The 27,486-nt window shown below is 35.8% G+C and overlaps 1 protein-coding gene across 2 annotated transcripts in view; it reads left to right on the top strand.

Annotated features, from left to right (window-relative positions):
• The window catches only part of SLC6A15 (solute carrier family 6 member 15), a 41,678-nt gene extending 15,593 nt beyond the window's left edge, over window positions 1–26,085 (top strand). For both annotated transcript variants that reach the window (XM_068667527.1, XM_068667531.1), the window contains exons 3-12: window positions 3,770–3,927; window positions 4,421–4,547; window positions 6,594–6,775; window positions 8,261–8,371; window positions 11,557–11,798; window positions 11,900–12,092; window positions 13,027–13,219; window positions 18,283–18,442; window positions 23,401–23,563; window positions 24,707–26,085. In XM_068667527.1, the coding sequence (XP_068523628.1) occupies window positions 3,770–3,927; window positions 4,421–4,547; window positions 6,594–6,775; window positions 8,261–8,371; window positions 11,557–11,798; window positions 11,900–12,092; window positions 13,027–13,219; window positions 18,283–18,442; window positions 23,401–23,563; window positions 24,707–25,078 (1,901 nt within the window). In that variant the 3' untranslated portion in view covers window positions 25,079–26,085. The remainder of the gene's footprint in view (window positions 1–3,769; window positions 3,928–4,420; window positions 4,548–6,593; window positions 6,776–8,260; window positions 8,372–11,556; window positions 11,799–11,899; window positions 12,093–13,026; window positions 13,220–18,282; window positions 18,443–23,400; window positions 23,564–24,706) is intronic.
• The last annotated feature ends 1,401 nt before the right edge of the window (window positions 26,086–27,486 follow it).

The raw sequence follows: 27,486 nt of genomic DNA, 5'->3' as shown, positions 1-27,486 counted from the left end.
ATTGTGATCTTCAATATTAGTTTTTGAATTCTCATTCACCCTATAGTATCAGACTCACGAAATTCCATTGTACCTTATTCAGTGCACTGAAGATGTCTGATTTTTATTTTGGAAGCCTAATTCTTCTTTAAAGTTGATTGGCAAGAGGATTTTCATCCTTTAGGCACAGTTTTGTAAGTAAGCACATGTGAACATATTAAAACTGTGAAAGACTACTGACAGGAACTCCATCCTATCAGCTGGATAGACTATAAATATACTGATAAAACCTAAAACCTTTTATTAGAGTTATCCTGATAAGAGCCATTAGCGTTTTGTAATTGTGAATAAATTCAGTGTAAACCTTTGGTATTTTGTTGAAAAATCAAAAACAAACAGACAAACAAACAAATAACAACAACAACAAAAAAGCTGTGTTGTGCACAGTACTCCCTGTTTCCTGAAATCAATAAATAATTTGTATTTTTGCTGTTAATTCTAGTGAAGAAGTATGAGTTATATTTTTTATATATTTTATTTCTTATTGAGATGAAAATATTTTATATATATATATATATATATATATATATATATATAAAAGTCAATGTTTAAGGCCAAAATATGCCAAAAAAGTGACTTTACAGTAGAAGAATTTTTAAACTGTAGAAAGCAAATCTGGGGATATTGTACTACAGAATTGTAACCACAATAAATAGTTTATTTGGCAGATGTGGCAGACAATATGTATGTAACTAATTTTAGTAGGCTGTTCAAGGCCAGCATGTATAATTTATTGTTCTAATTCAAATAAAAATGATCCTTATTCAATACTGCTACTCCAAGGACACATTTTCATGGACTGGCAAATAAGAGACATGCTGAACTGTTTCCATAGTAATTCTGTTTTATCATGAAGTAAAGATATCTTACAGGTTATTGAAGTATGTCTTGCTTCAAGAGAAGGCTGAAACAAAATACTTGCTCAGAGATTCTGTGGTTCCACATGAATTACAGGACACAGAAACATTCTGAAGCTTTGATACACAGCTGTATATTCTAGCTGTGTCTAATCCGCATTGTATTGAAAGCCAGATGTGCACCATTGTCCATTATGTCCTTCTTTTGGGGAGGGATACAAGATTGGAAGGGAGCTCAGCAGGTTTGAGTGATCAGAGGGGCCAGTGTGTCAGGTCCTCTGCACAATCTCTGTAGTATAGGGATAATCTCTGCTGGCCATCCAGATTGAATTACAGGGTTGTGTAATGTATAGTGTAATGTGGATATAACACCACATTTATTTAACTAATTTAGTTGAATTTAATGGATAAATCTTGCTACTTAAGTTGATACTGCACCTTAAAGCACCCACATCAGCCCAGTCTTTAAACATGTGCTTAACTTTGCAGCCTTGTGATTAAGGTTGTGGACTGGGACACTGAAGAGCTGGGTTCAGTTCCTGCTCTAGTGCAGTCATCCAGTGGGATACTGGGTAAGTCATTTAGGCCCCAATTTTTTGAGATGTTTAGGCTTTTCTCTAGCTAGCCATGAAACACCTATCTAATTAAGGCATCAGGTATAATTTACAGTAGTGTTACACTATTTTAAAAAATGTTGGTTTTCAGTGAATTATACACATTTTGAGAGCTAGTGATGCCTAAGCTTCTGTATTTTGTTTACATTGTGAATTAACAATACAGTTCTGTCTCACAGACAATTTTGGGGAATGATGGTGATAAATCAAGGATACTTAATGGTATTATATGTCTGATATATTTTTAGACAGATAGTCATCCTCATTTGGGAATGTTGTTACTCTGTTTCTCAGTTTTCATCACATTTATATCTGTCTCTCTTGTCTCTTTTTGCATTGTTAAAAGTAAGTCCTTTGTGTTCATTCCATTATGTGCACATACAAGATGAACCAGAAGAGATGCCAGAGTACTGATTGAGAATGTAGCCGCTGTTGCAGGACAAATAATAATTATAATTGCATACTTAAATAGACAGTATATACTGTACTGATATAGGTAGATACAACATAGTATTTGTCTCTGTGAGGTAGCGTTGTATTGTCAAAATCAGTACTTTGTTCAGAACATAATTTCTTGAACAAATGCTGATCAAGCATTATCATTGCATTGTCATGCAAATAAATCTCAAGAAGCTACTTCATTGCTAACAATAGTGTATAGACTCTAGGGTAAATAAGATCAATAGTTTTTTTTTTCTGGTCCATCAGTAATTTTTCTTAGATTTTCTTCCTCTTCTCTTCTTCCTTATTTTTCTTAGGATCAAGACTTAAGTTACTCCATGCTTTGGATCTTTATAAAATCTTTATAAGCAAAACTGATGTCCAGTTCATGAATATTTCATGAAGAGCAAAACAGCAAATGGACTTAAATAGGAGCAGATGGCACCAGAAAATCTGAGGCCTCTGCACAGTTTACAAAATTTTAAATTTTCTTAAATAAAGCCTATTCCATGAGAATAAGCCACCTACCAAGGATATGTAAATTTCAGTGTATTTTGATAGATTCATGAAAAAAACAAAACTAGAAAGGTGGCATTGAGTAAAGGAACTTAAAGTAGGACTTAGCTGGAGGAAGATAAATCCAAAATCAGCTTCTGAACTGTGCTCAGCTTCTCTCTCATCGCAGAGGTGAATAGGCTGATTGGACAACTTCATAGCTGTCTCTGGGTTAACAATTTGTAGTCTTGCTTTGACATGTTACAGTCTGCACCTCTTGTGCTTCTCTTACAATGGTTGTGATCAACAGACTTAGGCCCTTTGAGCTGGGTGGACAGCATAGTACCCTCCCTATATTGCAGCGTAATTGTCACTTACGTGAAAATTAGGTGCCATATTGCTAATCGCTCATGTCAAAATGTTGTGTTAGCTCTAGTCCTAAATACTCCTCATCAGAAAGGATCAAGTTTGGTTCTGAACTGCCAGTGCACTTAGCATATGGATATATTTTGCTTGGAAGTAGTTTTGCTGAAATAAATGGAGATTAGAATAGTATATAACCACTTCCTGGAAATACAACATTGAAAAGGGGATTTGTTTCACTTATATATGTCCAAAGATGAAGTAAGAGTTGTGTTTTCAAATGTCTTTAAGAAGAGCTTGTGAGTACAGGAAGGGGGCTATCTGGATCTACAGTACACCATTTCATTTCCACCTCATGTCTCTGGTATTTGTCTGGAGCCTGGTATAAATGAGCCCATACAGTTCTTTGCTTAGCTGAATAATATCACTGTTCTGCACACTGGGAAATCCCCTTTTCGAGCATCTTAGGTGCACGTGGTGAGAGGAACACTACAGTCTTCTGAAACTGTGCTGAAGATTGGATGTAATTCAGAGTGTTGTAACAGCACAGTATGCTCTGTATTTCCCTTATAAATTCAGTCTGGCTGGTCTGTTACAAACCCAGATTTAGAGTTTCTTTAGGAAATGTTGATTTAGCTCCTGAAAGTTTGACCTAAAACATTTGTGAATATGCCCAAATTTTCATGCAAGCAAACAACTAGATTAGGTAATGACTCACTTTTAGTAAAGTTTGCCTCAAAATATTACAGTGCTTTAGAAATAAGATATCTCTGTGTTTTTCTTATTTTACAAGATTTGTGGCCAAGATCCAGTTAAAATTACACTTTGCATGCAGTAGAGAGAGCTTCATCATGAATGACACTAGCTCAAACTTAAAGATATTAGATGGTCTCATATGAGTTGTGTTAGATTGTGACTCTTCCTACACTGTCTCTGATTTCTACTTTGTTCCTTTTGTAGGTGCCTATCTTGTGCCATACTTAATCTTGCTACTGGTCATAGGGATTCCACTCTTTTTCTTGGAGCTTTCTGTGGGGCAGAGAATCCGCCGAGGGAGTATTGGTGTATGGAATTATATCAGCCCCAAACTTGGAGGAATTGGATTTGCAAGCTGTGTAGTAAGTTTTTTACCTTAACTGTATGATTTATGTCCAATCTGTGTGATCCGAACTGTTTTGCTGCAAGAAATGGACAGTGATCTGTAGCTGGGCTTCAGGGTCAATGTACAATGTTTTTGGAAGATACTAAAACTTATATTAGCACATTAAAATGGTTATATGGATATTTGTAAAACCCGTTAACTAGTATTTTTGTATTTTTGAAATTAAGAACTATGGAACACCTTAGACATCTGGGAGAAAAATAGCCTGTAGGAATATAGGTGTCTCATGATAAATACAGGGAAAACTGAAAGTGTAACAAATTGACATTAGACACTGTAATGATAGAAACCATTAAGTTCTTATTTTAATGAAAAATAGGTTCAGTGTCTGATGAGCAGAAATATGTAAAAGTAAATTCAGTACGTGTTTGTTTGTTTGAATTTACAAATGTAGTTATTAAATGTAACTTCTTTGTTATGTCTTTTTTTTTTTTTTTTCTTTTTTATAGGTATGCTTCTTTGTGGCCCTGTACTACAATGTCATTATTGGATGGAGTCTGTTTTACTTTTCCCAGTCTTTTCAGCACCCATTACCATGGGACCAGTGTCCTTTAGTTAAAAATACATCGCATACCTGTAAGTCTGTAATATATTAATGTTTTAAAAATCATCCAAATACAAATCTACTCATTAAGTAAAAGCAAGTCTTTCTGCTGAATTTCACTGGATTTCCATAAAGGTTTACTGGAGAAAAAAATATGAATTAAAAGTCTGCTTTCAGAACTCTCTCTTTAAAAATATATATATATATATAAATATATATACACACATAGTTGGTTGTTATTAACATAACTGAAGAGAATCAAAGAGAAATTTTTGTATACAAAACTGATATTGAATTTTAATAAGATTTCACTGTATGATATTTGGAAAAATTTAAAACAAACTCATCTAATATATATACTATATTTTGAAAGGAACATCACTGTGAACAAGATTTTAAAGAGTAATAAAATTATGTGTTACTTAGTGTGTTGCAGGAAGAAAAATCTAGTTTTTAGTTTTACTTTTATTTTTATTTTTAATTTTTCTTTTTCTGATTTTGATACTGTTTTTCATGCTTACTTGACAAAAAGCAAAGGTTCAAGAAGGGTATTTCTCCATTTCATTTAGTATGCATCTCCATTTCATTTAGTTTAGTATACTTCCTCGTGAGAAAGCAGGAAGCATTGCATTACCAAAAAAAAGCAGAAGATGGAAAATTGTAAACGACAGTGAAATGCATATAATAAAAGCACTGTTTGCTTTGTAAACCGGTAGCAATAGAATCATTGTTTGTTGCAATAATATGACATATTATGCAACAGCAGGAGAAGTTCCACATGCCTTAGTTTTAGTTATCTCATAATATTTGCACACTTCGCATTTGAAATATGCTCTTGAAATATTCTTGTTATTATTTTCATTTCTTTTTATATTGGATCTTAAATTTTTATTTTGTATTTTTCCCCTTTTAATGAAGAACCTAACCAGGGACATTTGGAAAGTTGTACAGTGTTTTTAAATAGTCTTTCCCAGAGTTGTTTGCTTCAGTTATCTGAAACAAATAGTCAGTATTTGTGAATGCTGTTACTCTGTTAAATTGACTGTATTCCACAAGCTATTGTCCATTAATGAAGCCACAGTTTTTGTCTGATTACATTCTCTTACCCTGCCCAAATCATAAGACATAAAGTCTCAACTGAACTATAGCAGAGATCATTTAAACTAAGCTAAAACACAGAAAAACATTACATTTGATAACATCCTATCACTTTTGACATTTTATTTTGGAGAAGACCTGACAACTGTGTTAAGTTTCTTAAAATTGCTTTATTTCTCCATTCTTTTCATTAATTACCTTGACTTAGGACCTATCTTAAAGATATGATTTGTTGTCAAATAAAGATAAATTATTAAAATATGTATATGTATATTCTTTGAAGATTTTGTTCTATTTCTATGTGCTACATGTCTAGATGCACAAAATGTCTTAAGCTGTTAACATGAACAAGGCAGAATTTTAGTATAATGAAAAAAATCACTTTTGGAACAGAAAGAAACTTTCATTTGCACATAGCTGTGTAGGAGCCATTTTCTCCTTTTCTCATCACTTTGATATCATTATTTTATTGATTTTGCATTTGTAATTACATTCCAATTGATTTGAGTGTCATATTAAAGCAGACACAATTGAGAAAGTTTTTAATATTTTTTTTTCTTTTTTTTTTTTCCAAAATTAAAATAATCCAACTTTCGAATTCAGAGAGTTTTCATAGTATGTAAGTCACAGTTTTTTTATATCGAAAATCTATTCTTACGTGTAAAAAAATAAATGTATGTGTTTATCTAGCTCTTCCTATTATTTAGTACTTAATTCATAGATAAATTCTGCCTAGGACTTGGATTGACCACATGCAGAGGAATGCGTTAAAGTGTTTGAAAAAGCTATATCCAGGGCTTTTAACCAATAGCAGTTTCTTTTTCTTTTAGAGAACGTCCTAGGACTCTGTGAATTCAGTTTCTAAGTAAATGATGGTAGGACAATTGCAAGTATTGGGAATTAATATAACCATGCTAAAAAGTGTTGGTAAAATAGCTCTGTCCTGAACCCATTCTTTACTTGCTAATGTCTCTTGACAGTTGTGGAGCCAGAGTGTGAAAAAAGTTCTGCAACAACTTATTACTGGTACAGAGAAGCACTGAATATTTCCAGCTCGCTTTCAGAGAGTGGGGGTTTAAACTGGAAGATGACTATCTGCTTGCTGGCTGCCTGGGTCATGGTATGCCTAGCCATGATCAAAGGCATTCAGTCTTCTGGCAAAGTGCGTATGCTGTTTACCTAAATGACAGTGTTTTCCTTTGAAACATTTAAGATCTACTTCACTACATTTTTGTTCACTGCACTCTCTGTCTGCTCTTTCATGAAATGTGTAGGAGTAAGATGGAAGCTGTGACGCACCCCAGTATTTGTATAACCTCTACTCTCTTAGTAGTTAAGCATTAAAATTGTAGTAATTTTCATGGGAACAATATTAATTTAGTGGGAATTGAGATGTGAAGAAGAATAATTTTTGTTCTTACCAGCATAACAGTTGCAATTAACTGCACCTCAGCATTGTTGAACTGTTAATGCAGCATGAGCTTGCATGCTTCTGAATATCTAAGGAATTAAGTTTCCATGTATATCTATACTCTCACTGTGATTGCAGTGCACCCAGGCCATCAAAATTCACTGTCATTTGCTTTTTATTGTTAATGTCATTGTCATTCATCCTTCACAGCTTCATCATCATCATTCATTGATGATGATGATTCATCATCATCATGATGACATTCATCATCACAGCTTCTTTTCAGAATTCTGGATTGTTTCTTTTGACTAATGGTTAACCATCCCTTTGGATCTGAGTACATGACTTAGTCTTCTTTCCTGTTCATACTGACAGATAGGTTGGCTAGTGAATGATTTGCTAGCTCTGTTGATCTCAGTGGGATTTTCAGATGAAGACTAATCTGTTGTTAATTCCCGACACCTACAAAATTCTTTGCTATTAGGAATTTTTTAGCTGAGGTAGAACTTTCTGTGGCCTTTTTAGTGTATTTCAGTTAAAGAAACAAATTGCAGCTTTAGCAAGAGAATTATTTTACATAAACTTTAAACCACAGAATAAGCGTGCTTTTCAATGACGGAGAATGAAAGATCATATTTGATTATTAATTTCGTGTTTCCTCTCTTTGTCTTTCTGGTAGTCAAAGCAATATTGCTTTCTTGTTTTTATGATTCAAACCTATGACATCTTGAATCGCTTCTGTACATTGGAGAATATACCCATATTTCCTTCCTTCCTCCCTCCCTCTCTCCCTTCTTCCCTCCCTCCCTCCCTCCCTTCCTCCCTTCTTCCCTCCCTCATTCCTTCCTGAATTTCTGTTCATGCTGCATCTTTACCATACTATGTACTTGAATCTAAGTGTAAAGAGAAACATTTCTAAAACAGTCTACTTCTGTTATTCTCATATTCTCATTGAATTCACACTGATCTTCCCTGGAAGGCTTATAGTTTGTTAATCAGTCAACACAATGGCAACTGTAGCATTTTAATACAGTATGATTTTTATTTTTTTCTAGTACAGTCATGTAATCTTGCTCTCTTCCGAAGAGATGAGGTGAATGGAACATGTTTTATATATTTCTGAGAATATAGAGTTTTCAGTTCAGACATATTTCCAAAAGATACAGGATAGAGAATGAGACTCTTGAAAATAAAGTTAATGGGTGTCATTTTAAATTTCTTCTTAATGTATTTCAGATCATGTACTTTAGTTCCCTTTTTCCTTATGTGGTACTTCTATGCTTTCTGATCAGAGGATTGCTCCTTAATGGGTCACTGGATGGAATTCGTCACATGTTCACACCTAAGGTATGTTCTTAATTTCTGTTTGAAGTGTGTTTAAACTTTAAGTGCCAACTTGACCATTTATGAGTGCTCTCAGATAAGCTTATTGCCTTCATAGAAGATTGACCATTTTTGTGTCTGGCATAATTGCTGTTGACCTCAGCGACACAATATCAAGCCATAAGGTCCAAAGGCTCAAAAATGTTCCAAGGATGTATGTGTGGACTTAACCTTCCCAGAGTTGGCTGCCTTTGCAAAGCTAAGCAACTAAAAGTGCTATTTTTAAGAATTAAGATGTTTAGAAAGCTCCATAAGTTGGCCAAATGCTTAAAAGAGAAGTGAATCATAGAATCAAAGAATCACAGAATCATAGAACTGCTTGGGTTGGAAAGTACCTCAAAGACCACCTAGTTCCAACCCCCAGCCATGGATAGGTAGATCCACCCAGTAGATCAGTTTGCCCAGTACTTCATCCAATCTGGTCTTCAACACATCCAGGGATGGGACATCCACAGCTTTTCTGGGCAACCTGTTCCAGTGCTTCACAACCCTCTGAGGGAAGAATTTCCTTGCAATATCTAATCTAAATCTCCCCTCTTTTATTTTAAAACCACTTCCCCTTGCAATTCCCCCTCATCTGCCCAAGCAAAAAGTTGCTCTCCATCTTTTTTATGAGCCCCCTTTAATTAATAAAAAGCTGCAGTGGGGCCTCCTCAGAGCCTTCTCTGAATGCTTTTTTTCTGGGACATCAAAGTGAAATGCATTACCTCAAATGCTGTCATGGATTTACATAATTAATTTGTCCTTATTGAAAAGGTTGCTCATTTATTTAGAAATAAACTTAACTTGCTTATCATTGCTTTACAGAGTTCTGGTTCTGCAGGAATTTGTAGGCTGCTCAGTCAAAGTTGAGGAAATTTGAGGAACAGAGAAATGCAGTGCTTATAGACAAAGATGAATTCTATAGCTGAGGTGGAATACATACCTTTAGATGTTATAATTTGGTTTCTCAATGACAGTATTAAAACTTTCTTTAACTAGAACCCCTAGATACCACTAGATACCGAGAGGGTATACTGAAACTCCTCTTTAATATAAACCGTGCATCCTTCAACTATTTCGTCTTCCATGAGTTATTCCTAAAATAAGTTGCAGTTGATGCTCATTTTGTAGTTTAATCCTAAAATTGTTAAATTGTTTAAAATGTTCAGATAATCTTGAAAGAAATCCCCCTCGCTGCCATTGGTTGTATTTCTCAAAAAGTTGTGGTTTAAATTTGAGGTTAGGAAGTCTATAAGTCAGATAGAGTATGTATAGATATAAGCCTTAAAAAATATTTTTATTATAATTTTATTACAATCTCCTCTCTATATATTTCTGTACTTGAACAATAGTTTGGACCTTAGGTTCACTGAAAACTACCTGAAAGAATTTAGACTGTTGTAATTTCCACTTGCTCCAGGTAGACTAAAATGGACTGGTAAAGTGATCTGGGTTGAAAATAATCCATGTTGATAGATAGGAGAGGGTCTTTGATTTAGCCTCTGTTAGTTCAACAAATAGATCACAACACATTTCCACAAAACAGTTGTGTTAGCACAGCAGAGGACTGGCACATGCTGGTACAGGTGTGAGAGCACAGGGTTAATGAAGAAGGAACAAATTTCTCTCTTGGGCATGGCTGTTGACCAAAGCAGAAATTCAAAATAACAGCCTTAATGAAAGAAAATAAATAAAGAAAAGTGTATGAAAAGACCAGTGAATTAATGAAATTAAAATATAGGGCTGTATATAGCTTAAATACAGAGCTCCCTAAATTTCATAGTTAATATCTTACAATAACAAATCAGTTACAATTTTGCTTTGAAACACTAGGCAATGTTTATCTGAGAGCGTAATACCTTTGATGATACTAAACAATATTTTGAAGAAAGTGAAAAGTGTTTTTTAAAAACCATTTACAGATTCCTTGAAATTAAAACTATTCCTCTAGCTCCCTCTAGTGGAAAAACTCTAACATGACTGTTTGATACAGGTAGGTTAACAGGCAGGTTAAAGTAGGTGTAACGGATATATGTACAATGTCATTATAAAAAATAAATATGTCGGGAATAAGTTTACTCTAATAAAAGTATTTATTTCAAATGTATTTTAGCTGTATATGTCAAAGGTTAAAGAAGGTGTCTATTATCTATCACAGTAGCAGACTTTTTTATTCTTAGAGTGAGACAGTCTTTTGATGCTAGCATTCTCATGCTTTTTAGATTTACACTTTTCAATAAGGTTTGGGTTACAGAAAAAAAAAAGTCATATTTCCAGAAGTAAGTCTTTTACTGTTAAACGACTGGAGGCCCTGGATTAACTTCCGACAGTCTAATGTTGAAGTTTTTCATGCACTTCTTTGTTATAGTGCAGACTTGAGAAATATCTTAAATAGGTAGATGATGACTCATAATTTAAAAGATATTTCTTGAAGTCTGGTCATCTGAAGAGCAATTTTATAAAGTTAACATTTAAGCTTTTAGATGAAAGGCTTAGTTGTCCCTCAAACATATCACTCATTTTACTTGATAATTTCAAGGCATCTAGCTTAAGGGAGATTTGATTTCTGCACTGTGCAGATTCTGGTGGCCAACATTTGTTTTACATGTTGCATTTTTCTTTACATATTTGCATGAACTGTAGTAGAATTCCATATAAACATGTGTATGTATGTCATAGTCACCTTTTTTTTTTTTTTTTTTTTAACAAAACAAAAAGGTAGCAACAACCAAAACAACTTTCAACATACATATTACATTTATAAAAGGGTTGGCCGTCCCAAAATAAATCTTAATTCTAATGTCCATCAGTACAGGTAGTGTAAGAAAAGAGAGTACCAAAAAACACCCCAAACAGATGTTCTCTGATTTCATTGTGTAACTAGCTGCAAGTTAAATTATCATATAGATCCGTTAGTATCTCATTTTTTTGGAACTTACTGTATAGCATGTTTCTTTTTAAGGATTATATTGCATAAAATCAATGGAAATTCTGGCCCATAAGTGCACCCAATTTTAGGTGTCACATTCAGCTTTATCACAATGAAAATATATTCGTAGTGGAGTGTTAGCATTTTATGATATAGGTTGTCTTCATGTTTTTGTGTTCTTTTCATGTAATAGAAATGCATTTTGTAGCTGACATCTATTGTATCTAATTTCAAACAGCTTGAAATAATGCTGGAGCCCAAGGTCTGGAGAGAAGCTGCTACTCAGGTGTTCTTTGCCTTAGGGCTCGGATTTGGTGGAGTCATTGCCTTTTCAAGCTACAACAAGAGAGACAACAACTGCCATTTTGATGCTGTACTGGTGTCCTTCATCAATTTTTTCACTTCTGTGCTGGCAACCTTGGTGGTGTTTGCAGTTCTGGGCTTCAAAGCCAATATCATAAATGAAAAATGTGTTATCCAGTATGAATATCCATTTTTAATTACTACTTTAATGGAAAATTTAATTTATGAATGCACACAGATCATCACGTTTGATTTCTCTATTTTGTTGTATTTCACAGAAATTCAGAGAAGATTTTAAAACTTTTGAAAACAGGCAATCTGAGCCAGGATATGATTCCACATCATATCAATTTCTCAAGCATTACAGCAGAAGATTACAATTTAGTTTATGACATTATTCAGAAAGTTAAGGAAGAAGAATTTGATTCTCTTGGTCTGAAATCTTGTCAAATTGAGGATGAACTTGACAAGGTGAGAGTGATAAGTATGTATTAATTACAAAGATTATGAATGGAGGAATATTTGCAAGTCCAAAATAAACTGTGGTGTATACCCACACAGACTATTAATACTGTGTACCTATAGAGATTGATACGAAAACATGATTCTCACTGGAGCTGATGAGAGCACTTCTGTGTCTGATGTCTTAATACAGTCCACTTTCTAGTGTATTTTGATCATAACATTGCTCCTTAAGAGGCAATACAATTTTAAAGTTCTGTTTCACCAAAGGCATTTTTTCAAAGTCTAAATAGAGATATATTTATTCAACATCTCAAACTATGACATCTTTCAATGTCAAGATATCATTGCTAAATATAAATATGATTTTATTGGAAATGAAAAGTTATTTTTATTACATATTTTTAATTAACATTATCATATTTAAAATCTTTATTATAAACCAGATCTGTAAAAGAAATTTTTTGAACTTCACTTTGGAGGGACTTCCAGTTTTAAACACTGACCTCTGTGAAGTTGCATCAGCATCTGAAGCTAAAATATCAAATTGGCAACTTAGACATTTAAAAGTTCAGTACCGTTTCTAACCTTTTTAATCTGAAGCAAATAAGTATAGAAATGAAATCCTTTATATACTAACAGGAGAGACTAGACTGTGTTTTATAGCCATCTAGTATAATAGCTCTGTGCAAAATTATCAGTGAAAGAGCAAAAAAATATATTGTTAATATCAATCAATGTACAGCCAAATCCAGTATGTCCATACTAATTAAGTTTGCATGGATGGGAGAATCATATGTTAGATAGCAGCTAACTCTCCCTTCAAGATTTAATCAGTTGACAAACATGAAGTCAAACTGTCACTCTAAAAAAAAAAAAAAAAAAAAAATACACTGTGTGAATTATAATGTGATTTTTATTTATTTTACTTTCTCACTGACAGGCTGTTCAAGGAACTGGTTTAGCTTTTATTGCCTTTACAGAAGCAATGACCCACTTTCCTGCTTCTCCCTTCTGGTCAGTCATGTTCTTTCTCATGTTGGTGAATTTGGGACTAGGAAGTATGTTTGGAACCATTGAAGGCATCATCACACCCATTGTTGATACCTTCAAAGTTAGGAAAGAAATTCTTACTGGTGAGTTTCACAGCGTTTCTTTTCTCAACAGAGCAGTAAGCTTAAAATTGTTTCAGGGAGTATGAAGTTTGTATGTTTGTTTGTTTGGTTATTTATTTTATTTTGACATGAAAGTTTTCAGTACTTACATTTAACAGACAAGGAAATCACTGTACGTCCATGCACATTTCTGAATGCTACAAGAGTGGGAATTCTTCAGTTCTTCAACTCTTCTTCAATTTAATGAAGAATTAAATAATTCTGTTAGAATTTTCTTTATGTTAAGCTGTTCTGAGCTCTTCCAGAATACTTTCCATTCTAGCCTGTGTCACAGATCAGGGAAACAAAGCCAAAGGAATGATTAAAAATGTCATGATTTGTAAATCATGACAAACTATTTCAATAAAGCTAAATGGAATCTTAAAATATGATGAAATGTTTATTATATTAAAAATAAGTGCAATTACTCCAGTTGCTTTCCAGAACAATATATATATATTTATATTATTTATATATATATATTATATTTATTTATATATATATATACATATTTATTTATATATATATATATTTTTTTTCTGTTGAACATGTAAAGGGTCTTAAACAAGGATTTTTTTCTTTTCCTTTTTCTAATGCCTGAAATCATGTGAGGTACAGCTTGTTCATGTATTTATGATTGTCTTGTAGCAGTTTCTTTTTGAAATATGAAATAAGCATAAAATATGAAAGTTAGGTTTCTGAAAATTTTCAGCTGCAGGGCACTTGGTATAATGGTAGGTTTGGATTTTGTATCAATAGCTATGACAAGAGGGATAGAAAATTATAAACTGTTTTAATATTTTCTAGCTCTATGGTGGAAATAGTGTGTTTTCTAAGAGTTAATCCCTGGTACAGCAGAACACTTTTCTGACTGCTGAGTTCTTAGGTAATAGGTAATTAACTGAACGCATGGATATATATAAAAATTTTAACTTTACTTTTTATTTTTTGCTTTGCTTGGTCTAAGAATAAAATTGTTTCTAAAGATTAAACAGCTGATTTTTCTTGAGTCTTAAACTATTGAGCACTTTTTTTTTTTTTAATATGTTTTTAAATTCATATTGAAAAACCAAAGTGGCGTTCAGAAATTTTAGGGCTATAAGTATATATGCAAATATATATGTATATATATATATATATATATATATATGTATATATATATATATATATATATAGGGCTAAGTATATATGCAAATACTATGTTATACAGTTATTACTCTGGAATAGTATAGTAATTCCTTTTTATGGAATTTGAAAAAAAATATATTAAGAAGATAAAATATAAAGATGTAAAGATAAAATGAAGATATAAATGAAAATATCTTCTTATAAAATATAAAGAAGATATAAAGAAATATACAAGAACCGCTTTTCTCTGCTACTATTTTTGTGTTATATATGCATGATTTTTACTACTTCAGTTAGTTGTACTCAAAGGATTAAAACATAACATAACACAGCCCAGAGAAAGCAGTCTAGGAGGTTTCTGGAGAGTGTGGAAGATAGCTTCCTGACAAAGCTGGCTAGTGAGCCTACCAGGGGAGGTGCCCCACTAGACCTTCTCTTCACAAACAGAGAAGGACTGGTGGGAGATACGGTGGTTGGAAACTGGCTTGGGCAGAGTGACCATGAAATGGTAGAGTTCTCCATTCTTGGAGAAGCCAGGAAGGGGACCAGTAAAACCGCTGTATTGGACTTCCGGAGGGCTGACTTGGAACTGTTCAGGACACTGGTTGGTAGAGTCCCTTGGGAGGCGGTTCTGAAGGGCAGAGGAGTCCGGGAAGGCTGGACGCTCTTCAAGAAGGAAATCTTAATGGCGCAGGAACGGTTTGTCCCCACGTGCCCAAAGACAAGCCGCGGGGAAGAAGACCAGCCTGGCTGAACAGAGAGTTGCAGCTTGAGCTTAGCAGGAAAAAGAGGGTTCACGGTCTTTGGAAAAGAGGGCGGGCCATTCGGGAGGACTATAAGGATGTTGCGAGGCAGTGCAGGGACAAAATTAGAAAGGCCAAAGCTCATCTGGAGCTCAATCTGGCTACTGCTGTCAAAGACAACAAAAAATGTTTTTACAAATACATCAATGCAAAATGGAGGATTAAGGAGAATCTCCATCCTTTACTGGATGTGGGGAGGAAATTAGTTACAAAAGATGAGGAAAAGGCGGAGGTGCTTAATGCCTTCTTCGCCTCAGTCTTTAGCAGCAAAACCAGTTGCTCTCTGGATACGCGGTACCCTGAACTGGTGGAAGGGGATGGGGAGCAGAATGTGGCCCTCACTATCCATGAAGAAATGTTTGGCGACCTGCTACAACACTTGGATGTACGCAAGTCGATGGGGCCAGATGGGATCCACCCGAGGATACTGAGAGAACTGGTGGAGGAGCTGGCGAAGCCGCTTACCATCATTTATCAGCAGTCCTGGCTGTCGGGGGAGGTCCCAGTCGACTGGTGGCTAGCAAACGTGACACCCATCTACAAGAAGGGCCGGAGGGCAGACCCGGGAAGCTATAGGCCTGTCAGTTTGACCTCACTACCAGGGAAGCTCATGGAGCAGATTGTCTTGAGTGTCATCACGCGGCACTTACAGGGCAACCAGGTGATCAGGCCCAGTCAGCATGGGTTTATGAAAGGCAGATCCTGCTTGACGAACCTGATCTCCTTCTATGACAAAGTGATGTGTTTGGTGGATGAGGGAAAGGCTGTGGATGTGGTCTACCTTGATTTCAGCAAGGCTTTTGACACTGTTTCCCACAGCATTCTCCTCAAGAAACTGTCTGCTCGTGGCTTGGACTGGTGTATGCTTCGTTGGGTTAAAAACTGGCTGGATAGCCGGGCACAAAGAGTCATGGTGAATGGAGTCAAATCCAGCTGGAGGCCGGTCGCTAGTGGTGGTCCCCAGGGCTCGGTGCTGGGGCCGGTCCTCTTTAATATCTTCATCGATGATCTAGATGAGGGCATTGAGTGCACCCTCAGTAAGTTCGCAGATGACACCAAGTTAAGTGCATGTGTTGATCTGCTCAAGGGTAGGAAGGCTCTGCAGGAGGATCTGGATAGGCTGCACCGATGGGCTGAGGTCAACTGTATGAAGTTCAACAAGGCCAAGTGCAAGGTCCTGAACCTGGGGCGCAATAACCCCAAGCAGAGCTACAGGCTGGGAGATGAGTGGTTGGAAAGCTGCCAGGCAGAGAAGGACCTGTGGAGTATTGGTGGATAGTCTGCTGAATATGAGCCAGCAGTGTGCTCAGGTGGCTAAGAAGGCCAACAGCATCCTGGCTTGTATAAGAAGCAGTGTGGTCAGCAGGTCTAGGGAAGTGATTGTCCCCCTGTACTCGGCTCTGGTGAGGCCACACATCGAGTACTGTGTTCAGTTTTGGGCCCCTCAGTACAAGAAGGATATGGAGGTGCTCGAGCAAGTCCAGAGAAGGGCGACAAAGCTGGTGAGGGGTCTGGAGAACAAGTCCTATGAGGAGCGGCTGAGGGAGCTGGGCTTGTTCAGCCTGGAGAAAAGGCGGCTCAGGGGCAACCTTTTCACTCCTTATAAGTACATTAAAGGAGGCTGTAGCGAGGTGGGGTTGGTCTATTCTCCCACATGCCTGGTGACAGGATGAGGGGGAATGGGCTAAAGTTGTGCCAGGGGTGTTTTAGGTTGGATATTAAGAAGAGCTTCTTTACTGAGAGGGCATTGGAATGGGCTGCCCAGGGAAGTGGTGGAGTCACCATCCCTGGAGGTTTTTAAAAGACATTTAGATGTTGAACTTATTGATATGGTTTAGTGGAGGACTTGTTAGTGTTAGGCCAGAGGTTGGACTAGATGATATTGAGGTTTTTTCCAACCTAGACAATTCTGTGATTCTGTGTGATAATGTTTTTATAATTTATTTTTATACTGGAATGCCTGTGTTAAGCTTCATATAATATCTGTGGGACTTAATAAGAATTATGCTTGCACTATAGTTTGTGATTAAAAACCACAAATTGTCATTTTATAGAAGTACTGTATTACATTTGCAACTTTTTTCACTATAGTTCCACTTCAGTTTTCAGGGAAACCAAGTCATACGCTTAAAGTTAATTTTGTGCTCCAGTATTCCAAATTGGAGTTTGCATGTATACGTGCTGAAAAGTGTACCTACCAGAGTGTAGTTTACAACTGAAGGTGCATGTTTTTTGTGTGGGTGGTATGACGTGATTGGAGAACATAAAAATAACAAGGATTTCTAAATTTGCTTATATACAGTTCTAAAATTCTTTTCTCAGGGTTAATAAAAAAACTCAGTGTAATTAATGTAATTAATGAGACAAACATCGTGGAGATTTTATCTGTGTTGAAAAAAGTGATCATATTATACCACAATATTTAAAAAAGTGTCACTGTCTTCCTTTTGTTGTTTTAATCAATTACAAATAGCTGGAATTAATACAATGACTATATTATTTGTAAGAGTATTTTATACTTTTGCTTGGATTTAGCTCACCTAATTTTAGACTGTGTAGGTGCAGCCTTAACCTTAGTTCTCAGTGGAAAAGAAGAAAAGGGCACTTCAAGTGGGAGAATCAGTTTTGCTCGGCCTACAGCTGATTTCACAATTTATTGAAATTTGACTTGTTTTATAGCTGCTTAAGCATTCAAACCTATTCTTGATGGATTTAGTAGGAAAAAAAAAGTTATATTGAGATTGATTGTGTAGGTCATCTAGTGATCAAATAATAAGATGCTCAACAGTTTTCTTTATTTTAGCCTTGCAGTCACATTAAGTGAAATGTTTATTGAGATATAGTCCTTTGATGAATCTGTGCTGCTTAATGGAGCCTGCTGTAATACAGTAATTACAGTAACTACTTCTGGTTTCATGACATTTCTGTTTCATAAGGGAGAGGTAGGATTCCTAATATTCTCAAAATTGCCACCAAAAAATAAGGAAAGTGATAACAACTTTCATTATATGAAATAATGTGTTAAAGTACAACTTTGCTATATCAAACTCTCTTTTCATTTCCTCTTTTTCTGTGAAAATTGTAATTATTACAGTTTACAATTCTTCATTCCAGTCATCTGCTGCTCGGTGGCATTTTTTATTGGCCTGATCTTTGTGCAGCGCTCTGGAAATTATTTTGTCACGATGTTTGATGACTACTCAGCTACTCTGCCCCTGCTTATTGTGGTCATTTTGGAGAACATTGCAGTTACCCGCATTTATGGAATAGAAAAGTAAGTGAAGGAAATCTATTTCCCTGTCTACATCAACAGTATTCAATACAATATTTATTGTTATTATAATTTTATAGCACCAATTATTTTGTATATACACACAAATTCAAGCCAATAGAAAGATATCCCAATCTAAAGAGAGCCTTGCAAACTGACTGTTACACAGAGATAGGGAAGAAAGCAAACCAAAATGAAAGCAGTAGGAATTAAGGATGAAAACAGGAATTTATCTTTGCTGGTTTGTGCAACTGTAAAGGTGTTATTCTTGGTATGATAAGGGAGTCAAAGTTTGTCAATCTGGACTTGAATCAAGTCTTCCTTTAAGAACAGGTTAGAACCTTAGGAAGAAGGCATAATGCATCAGGACAGTGTAGTGAAGCTCAGAGAATAAACTACAACAGGCCCACAAAAAGGAGAATGAGGCAAAAAAGAGATAAAATAGAGCTAGAAAGGAGTCTGGATGGGTAAGAGTAATTTATATATGGAAAGGACACCAAGAGAAGGATTTCAAGGAGTAATAACAGCAGTCTAAGCAGCAGATAAGGAGGAGCATTTTGAACAGATCTGCAGTATTTTGCCTGAGAGAGGAACAAAGTAAAATAAGAAAGTTTCAATTTATTATCTAGATTTAGCTTCTGATGTTGTAGCAGCTAATTGTTCTTTGCATTTGTTGTGAGAGAGGAAATAGAGGAAATGATAGCAAAGAACAGGATCAAAACTTACATGGAAGCAGCACATTTGGCAATAAAATTAAGTAACCTTCTATCAGTGATAACTGAAGAGAAGAGTAAAGAGCATCATGTCTCTAATTTATTTACATCATATGACAGAGATCAACAGAATGTGTTCACTAAGTGCTACACTTTTAAGGAATAGAGGTGCTTGTATCAAAAATAACTCATGTTATCCACAGATAAAGCATGCTATATTAGTATGTTGCAGTAATTTAAACATTGGTGATTCTTTCATATGTATAAAGGGTGACATAAATGGGTATTTTTTCTTTGACTTTTCATCTGTTCAATCTGAGTAATCAACTAGTCCCTTGCTATAATGAAAAACAATATAGGAAAATATAATCATATGGATTCTAGACATTTTTTCTGGTCTATGCAAATAGTGTCTGGACTACATACTCATTAATACAGAATTTCTACCAAGGCCAAGTGTGTAAGTCTATAATTGGACACATACAAAATACCATGTAGATGTTTTTACTCATGCAAACAAAAGATGATACAAGTGGCCTTGGCATCAAGGTGCTATTGTCTAATCAAATAGAGTTCCACTGTGCAGAGAGGTAGACACTCCAAGAATCACCAATTTACTAGTGATGAACTTGGTGTTTAGGAGTAGCTAAAATATGGTAATACTTTGCTTCTGTATCAGAGGGCCGTTGCTTGATATTTTCAGATGTTCTGGCAGAACACAATAATCAGCTAACAGATTTCTTGTGCCTAATGACCACCTGATTATTTCTGTGGAGTATTCCTTCATTTCTTCTGATGTATAAATTTCTCCAGAATATTCTTCTTCATGAACCCAGCATTCTTGTTTGCAAAAACTGCCAGAATGAACAACCTCACATTGTTATTAGCTGTAGTAGCTCCCATGGGGGATACTCATAGATAAAGATTTGTGTATAAGTAATATTAAAATCTCTGATCGAATAGGAAAAGAAAAAAGAAAGAAAATAAAATAAAAGAAGGAAAAAAAAAAAAAGCATGGAAAGGGATTACAGCCGAAGGGTAGAAAAAAAGGCAACATGTGGATCCTTGCAGCCAGGAAGGCATAAAATGTTAGATAATTATCAGTTAACATCATGAACCCTGGTATTGCAAAGCAGCAGATATCAAATTTTGCATAAAATTCACAGAAAAAAAATAAGGAAATGGAACCAGAGATTTATGGAATACATCACCTATAGATGGGGGACAATGCTTCTGAAGATACCTGATTGAAAGTGTAAGGTAAGTGGGAGATAAACACTGAAATAAGTGAAGTTAAAGGAGCTTGGTAGCTTATGACAGAGGATTAGTAGGGTGAAGAAGTGAAGTATGGTGAAAGACTTCGAAAATGAAGAGAACAGATTTATGTTTCATTGGGTGAAGAGCTGGAGAGAGCAGAAAGAAAAGGCTGTGTGCTCTCTATAGAGAGCTCAAACCATTTGTAAATTCAGCTTCTTTTTAACAATATGTTTCAGTGCAATGTAAACAAAGGATAGAATACCCCAAACTATGTGGTTCAAAAAATTTTTGAGTGTTTATTTGACAGTGACTTTACATGTGTAACTGCTTTCGAAACATGTTTATTGCTATAAGAACATTTTCCATGCACAAATTTCAAAAGAAAGTGGGATCACAAGGAAGTTAAAACAGAATCAGGACTAGTGCACACTCCAAAAGAGTTAGCTATAAAAATATTCTCCCTTTTTCTTCTGGCTCTGGAACAATGTACTCCTCCATCAGCAATACAAAAATAGGAGTTTTGTTCAGCTCATAATTTGCAATTTTGAGGCACAAGGAGGCAGATTAAAAACTTTGCAGTTTTATTTCAGTGGCTTATATGATGCAAACCAGAGCTTATATATAAAGTTTTTTTGTGTGTGTGTTTTTTTTTTTTACAATGCAACACACATATAGGTTCAAAATTAATCCTGCAAAATTGATGATATGTGCTGTTTTTTATATGTGCTCAAACGTGATGACACATACCTTAGCAAACAACTCATTAGACAATATAGAAAGATATGAAAAAGAATCCTGTAAATTAGAGGTGAGTTTAAATATCTTTCTAGCATTGTCCAGCAAGCAGCCCACATGCTAAATTTGGTCCAATACATGCTCCCATTGGCTTCTGCTTCTGAGAAGGAGCAGAGGACTGGTATCATCTTTTGCCTGGCAGATGTTCAACAGAGTAGTCTTACTGCTTTCTATTGCTCATGTTGACAGTATGGCCAAGAAAGAGTAGGTGAATTGTAGCTATGGCTAGGTTTGTTCTACCTCAGAATTAGTGTCTCCTTTTTCTTATACCTCCACATAAAAATAGAAACAGTCATAGGCTATATCCATGACTTCTACTTGCATCAACATAGTAGGTAGTCTGGTCTGCCTCTGTAATTTCATTTGTTCTCTACTGCCTGGAGTACCTAAACTACTCGTGTCTTCTCATTGCAGCATAAGGCCTTTCATGTGAGGTGGCACAGGAGCTTAAGTCTGTGTTAGCCTCTGTAAAAGTGTCAGGGCAAAAGCAGAAAGAGAGCAAGGATTCTTGTACAATCTGTGAGGTGAGGAGGTGGGGCAGACTGATTTCTCAGATCTTTTTTGCAGCAAACTGTTCTTGTGGGAGGAAGGGGTAGATGTTCTTGGGAGAAGGGAGATCTCTATGCAGTCTCCCTCTGCATACAAATGGGGCCCTGTGGTCTCACAGAATAGAAGGGGAGTGCAGCCTTTACAATATGGAACAGGAGGTGCAGCTTCCAAGATCATCCTCTTCTAAATGATCTTTGAATGTGACAGATGTGATGATTTTTCCATCACTATCTTCTAATAAGTATCTTCAAATAATGTTGATATCCATATTGCTTTAAAAAAAATAATAAAAAGGATATGTGCAGTTTTCTGAATTGTAATCACACTTAGCAGAGTCCTCAAGTAGTTGAAGTATCCACTATTCAGAATAGAGGAGAAGGCTCAATTGTTAAGAATCTTTGCAGTGTAGTCTTTCATAAAACGCAAGCTATCTTTATGTATTTCTGGTACCACTCAACCTCGTTAATGGAAGCTAACAGAAGGTAGCTTGGTCTTCCAATTTTGCTTTGCTGATTGCATCTACAAGAAAGATTATTCTTGAGAAAATTTTAACACATAATATCACTTGAATTCACAAATTCGGTGAACCTGTGTTTCAAGGGAATGTCTGAAAATGTAATCTCATTGGACAGGAAAGTTATGGATATTTCAGTTTCACTCTACTCATCCAGGAAGATCCAGAACTAAAATTATAGAATCAGAATCATAGAATATCCTGAGTTGGAAGGGACCCTTAAGGATCATCAAGTCCAACTCTTGACACCGCACAGGTCTACCCAAAAGTTCAGACCATGTGACTAAGTGCACAGTCCAATCTCTTCTTAAATTCAGTCAGGCTCGGTGCAGTGACCACTTCCCTGGGGAGCCTGTTCCAGTGTGCAACCACCCTCTCTGTGAAGAACCCCCTCCTGATGTCAAGCCTAAATTTCCCCTGCCTCAGCTTAACCCCGTTCCCGCGGGTCCTGTCACTGGTGTTAATGGAGAAAAGGTCTCCTGCCTCTCGACACCCCCTTACGAGGAAGTTGTAGACTGCGATGAGGTCTCCCCTCAGCCTCCTCTTCTCCAGGCTGAACAGGCCCAGTGCCCTCAGCCGTTCTTCGTACGTCTTCCCCTCCAGGCCTTTCACCATCTTCGTAGCCCTCCTCTGGACACTCTCCAACAGTTTCATGTCCTTTTTATACTGTGGTGCCCAGAACTGCACACAGTACTCGAGGTGAGGCCTCACCAGCGCAGAGTAGAGCATTATGCATTTAATGCACCTCAAGATGCCTTCAGTTTCCATTTTCTTTTCAGAAGTCTAGCATTGTAAGTTGGATTGGGCATTAAACTTGGACTCAAAACTGTTATTGAATAGAAGGACATCACAACTCTGTATTTTACTTCCAATTGTATTAGGATTTAAGTCTGATTCTTTAGAAGTCAAAGCTAGTTTACTAACTCACAGCACTGTGGAGTAATTCCTTCTGTTCATCTGTTCAGAACTGGTTATAGAAGATCCATTTGTCAGCCCATTAAGTCAGCTAAAGTGCAGCCATTTGTATACATAAATTTTGTCAGCATGTCCCTTCAAATTAGGTGCTCTGTGTCAACTATATTACTTGAAATTTAAGTGTACTGAGTAACAATAACCTTTTATTCCCTTCACAGATTTATGGAGGATCTAAAAGACATGCTTGGTTTTTCTCCAAGTCAGTATTATTACTACATGTGGAAGTATGTTTCACCTTCAGTATTGTTATGTTTGCTGGTAGCTAGCATTGTCCAAATGGGATTAAGTCCTCCTGGCTACAATGCATGGATTGAAGACATGGTATGTATGTAACAGATGCCATCACTATCACAATGATCATACATGAAGTATTTCAGAAGTACATGAAAAGACAAAAAATTATGATTGCAAATTCAAATCATTAGAAATAATGACATGGTGCTTAACTATCTTTTTAACTTTAAAGTACTTCTTTTGCTTTAAAATATAACTGCTTGACATGAATTTATGTGTGTGTTTGTTTGTTTGTTTTTTTTGCGAGTTTTAGTTTGTTATATGTTGGAGATGTTCTTAAGGACGAGAGATTTTGTTGACTTTCTTTAAATTTTATTTCATTGCAGAAAGCAGTTGGTAATAATGATGAATAAATCATTTCAGATATCCCATCATTTTTATTGATGGGATTATACTAAGATTAGCCACGTCATAATTTTTCCTACTTGGAGGCAGGTAGTGTCTGCTGTCCCTTATTTGGAATGCGGATTTGAATCTGTCCTGTGATCATCTTAAATGAATACCCCAACAGTCCAAATTTTGAGTTCAGCATGCCTCTACCTCACAGGCTTGGGCTGCTCCTTTTCCTGTATAAAATTAAATGTTAATTGAGCTATTAGACAAACTAAGTTTGCTCTCCAGAGATTCATGCTTGCAACAGAAGCATGCTTGTGAGGTAGAGTCATTGTCCCAGTAAATGCATTTTATTTTACATGAAGCTTACATGAAGTAGAACAATCCTGCAAGGTGATCTGAGACAGTCCCTGCCTACGCTAGCTGTTAGCCTACAGAACTTTGCAGATATAGTTACAGATGCCACTATGCACTGCTGTGATGTTGTCTTGTGTCTAGAATATGTTCTAAACACCTTTTAAAGGATCATGGAACAATTACAAACAAGCTGTAGCTCAAGGTCTGATGTGAAAATCCTGATTTGGGCTCTGCTTCAGTGCTCTGAGCATCTCAGAAACTTTGGGTTGGCATTTTGGTCCTGCTCACTGTCAGGAAGACAGCAATCATCTATTTCTATGATTGTTCAACTTTGAGATCTGAAGTAGTGCCTACATTGTGAGTGCAAGATAACATGAAGATGAGCATGTGTTTGAAAACTGCAGGCCTTGGTAAGGACCGCAGATTTTCTCTTTTTAAAGTAAAAATGTATTAATAGTCTTTTTCTCTTGTCTTGCTCAGGCTACAGAAGAGTTCCACAGCTATCCAACATGGGGAATGATTGTCTGTATATCTCTGATGGTACTGGCCATACTGCCAGTCCCAATAGTCTTCATAGTGCGTCGCTGCAACCTTATTGATGACAGCTCTGGTAGCTTGGCATCCGTATCATACAAAAGGGGCCGGATAATAAAGGAGCCTGTTAATCTGGAGGGAGATAATACAAGTCTGATTCATGGGAAGAGTCCAAGTGAAGTGCCATCTCCAAATTTTGGGAAAAACATATATCGAAAACAGACTGGATCACCAACTCTGGATACTGCTCCAAATGGACGCTATGGTATTGGATACCTAATGGCAGATATGCCTGATATGCCAGAATCCGACTTGTAACTACAGAAAAAATGTTCTCTGTTTTTCTTCTTGCTGATCATGGCTTTCCTAAGAGAGGTGATCAGCTTCACTTACTAGGGTGCTCTCAGGTGCTCTGTAGTGGCAGTCTTTAAGATACCATGACTGACCGTACAGGTTGAGAAAACTCCTTTTGGATTAGTTCTGTGGGTTTTCATTTGCACTGAAGGGAATAAATGAAAAATCAATGGCAGCCTACATCTGCTAGCATAGCTGAGAATTAGTTTTTTTAATTAATTTCTAAATTTTAAGCTTTCTATCACTGAAGCCCAGGTCTCACTCAAATGATGTAATATTTCTGAGGTAATATCATTGAAAATCCTTTTTTGTTTGTTTGTTTTGTATTGTTTCTGCTTTCAAGTTAACTCCCCAGTATTAAAAGTGAGCTCTGAAGTAGTTCACCAAACCCATGTTGTGCACACATTTGTATATACCCTATGTAGATATGCTGTATTTATTTTGTTAGCACTGATAATTACTTAGGCTATTAGCTGAGTAAAAAAGAAACCTGCAAACTATTTTCTTATGTAATAGCTGTATAGAACAGTAGTATTAGAAAATCAAGGAGTAGACTTATGGGAAGGTAAAGAAAGATTCCCTGTTCACTGGGGACTGCATAAACTGTCTGTATATTTTGTGTAAAATATTTGCTTTTTCAGTGTGAAAACAATGTAAGAGTGAGTCACTCCAAGAATCTTAAGGATTGTGCAGATTCTGCATTTTTTTCTATTCTGTGTGCCTAAAAATGAACTTGATATTTATTGTGGTTACAAGATTACATATATATTATATTTATATAATATACTTGTAATGTAAATATGTATATTATTCTGTATGTAATTGTTTCAAAAGTTAAAGCAAGATGGCTTTTTTTAATTACTCTCCTGTTTTTTGCTTCTGTTTTATGCAGATAATTTTTTTCAGTCAGTAATTGTTAAGAACTGTATGGCATTACATTTTAACCTATTAATAAATAGATTGACAAGGCATTCTCTGTAATTTCCTTTGCCACTTCCTAGAACACAGCCTGAATTACATTTACCAACTAAGGTGAGGTGCTTAAAGAATCTGAAAACAAATGTGGTAAATCAGACTGTCCTCTTTTTATTTAACTATTGGACATGGACTTTACTATGAACACAATAGTTGATGTATCATTGTAAATTGACATGATACTCTGAAAGTTAGAAGGTAGTTTATTCTGTACCTCAAAGGTCTTTAGATGTAAATTCTGACTGCTACCTGTAATAAGCAAACGGCAGAACTTAGTTGCATTGTTCCAGCATCAGACCAATAAACAAATTACTTAATCTGAGGTAAATGCAAGTCTCAGAATCATAACCAGGTAAGGCTTTCTCACTGTTCTACTTTCCATGACTCCAGTTTAACTATTTCAGAGGCCAAAAACTGAAACAGATTTCTTACATAGCTCTGATTACTCTTTATCATGTATTGCCCAAATCTTGCCCTTTGATATGGAAGAAAAATTGTGAAGGTTGATGTAGGTTGCTTTCTACACTGCTGGTGACCCTAGAGGTAAGTGCCTTCTGCTTGCCCATGGGAAATACTCTTTTCCAACACTGCTACTGTGGGTTTCAAATGTATAATTTCGAGTATGGAAATGTGAAAAAAAATATGCCAAACAAATGCTTAGGAAGAAAACCCTAAACCAAAGTACAACTTTTTTTTTTTTTTTGTCTTTAGGATGATATATATCCCTTCTACTTCCAGATATTTGATTCATGGTTTGATCTTGTCCATGACTGAACAATCAGAAGCGCAGAAGTTCCTTGCAATCTTGTTTAGTCTGATGGGTTAAAAATAAATTCATTATCTGCTCCATAAAGAAACAGGACCAATCCAAAAAGCTAGGTTTGGAGGTTTAATAACATTAGAAATCACTATAAAATGTAACACCCGCATCCTTGTATATTGATGAAAATAATGTTGAAGTATGGTATGAAATTGTATGTAAAATTGCTATTAAATCCAAAGGAATTCACAGTCCTTTCATACTTCTAATTTGGGTGCAAATTGCTACTTGTTGACCTTATGGATAAAAAGAAGTAAAAGAGATGTAGAGGGCAGGAAAGAGACGTTTCAAATATTTATCACTTTATAAGACAGAATGTCTGTATGTCATGATGATCATAATCACAATTAGTGTACCTTTTGTTAAGAAAAAGATCATTACAAAAGGCACTCTTGCTTAAAATTAAAGAAACTCCAATTTGTGTCTTACACAATCAGAAACAGCCTAAGAAAAAATCATCCATGTAGAAGACGAAAATAACATTACCAATACAATTTATTGCAGAAGGCTTAAGGTTTCTGAAACAAATATGCTTTATGAGATCTGATTTTCCTCAATGGAAGATAATAAAATCAGG

The sequence above is a fragment of the Anas acuta genome, chromosome 1 (genome assembly GCF_963932015.1).
Source record: "Anas acuta chromosome 1, bAnaAcu1.1, whole genome shotgun sequence".
NCBI lineage: Eukaryota > Metazoa > Chordata > Aves > Anseriformes > Anatidae > Anas > Anas acuta.
Note: the sequence above shows the minus strand (reverse complement) of the source record. Positions and strands in the feature narration are given on the sequence as shown.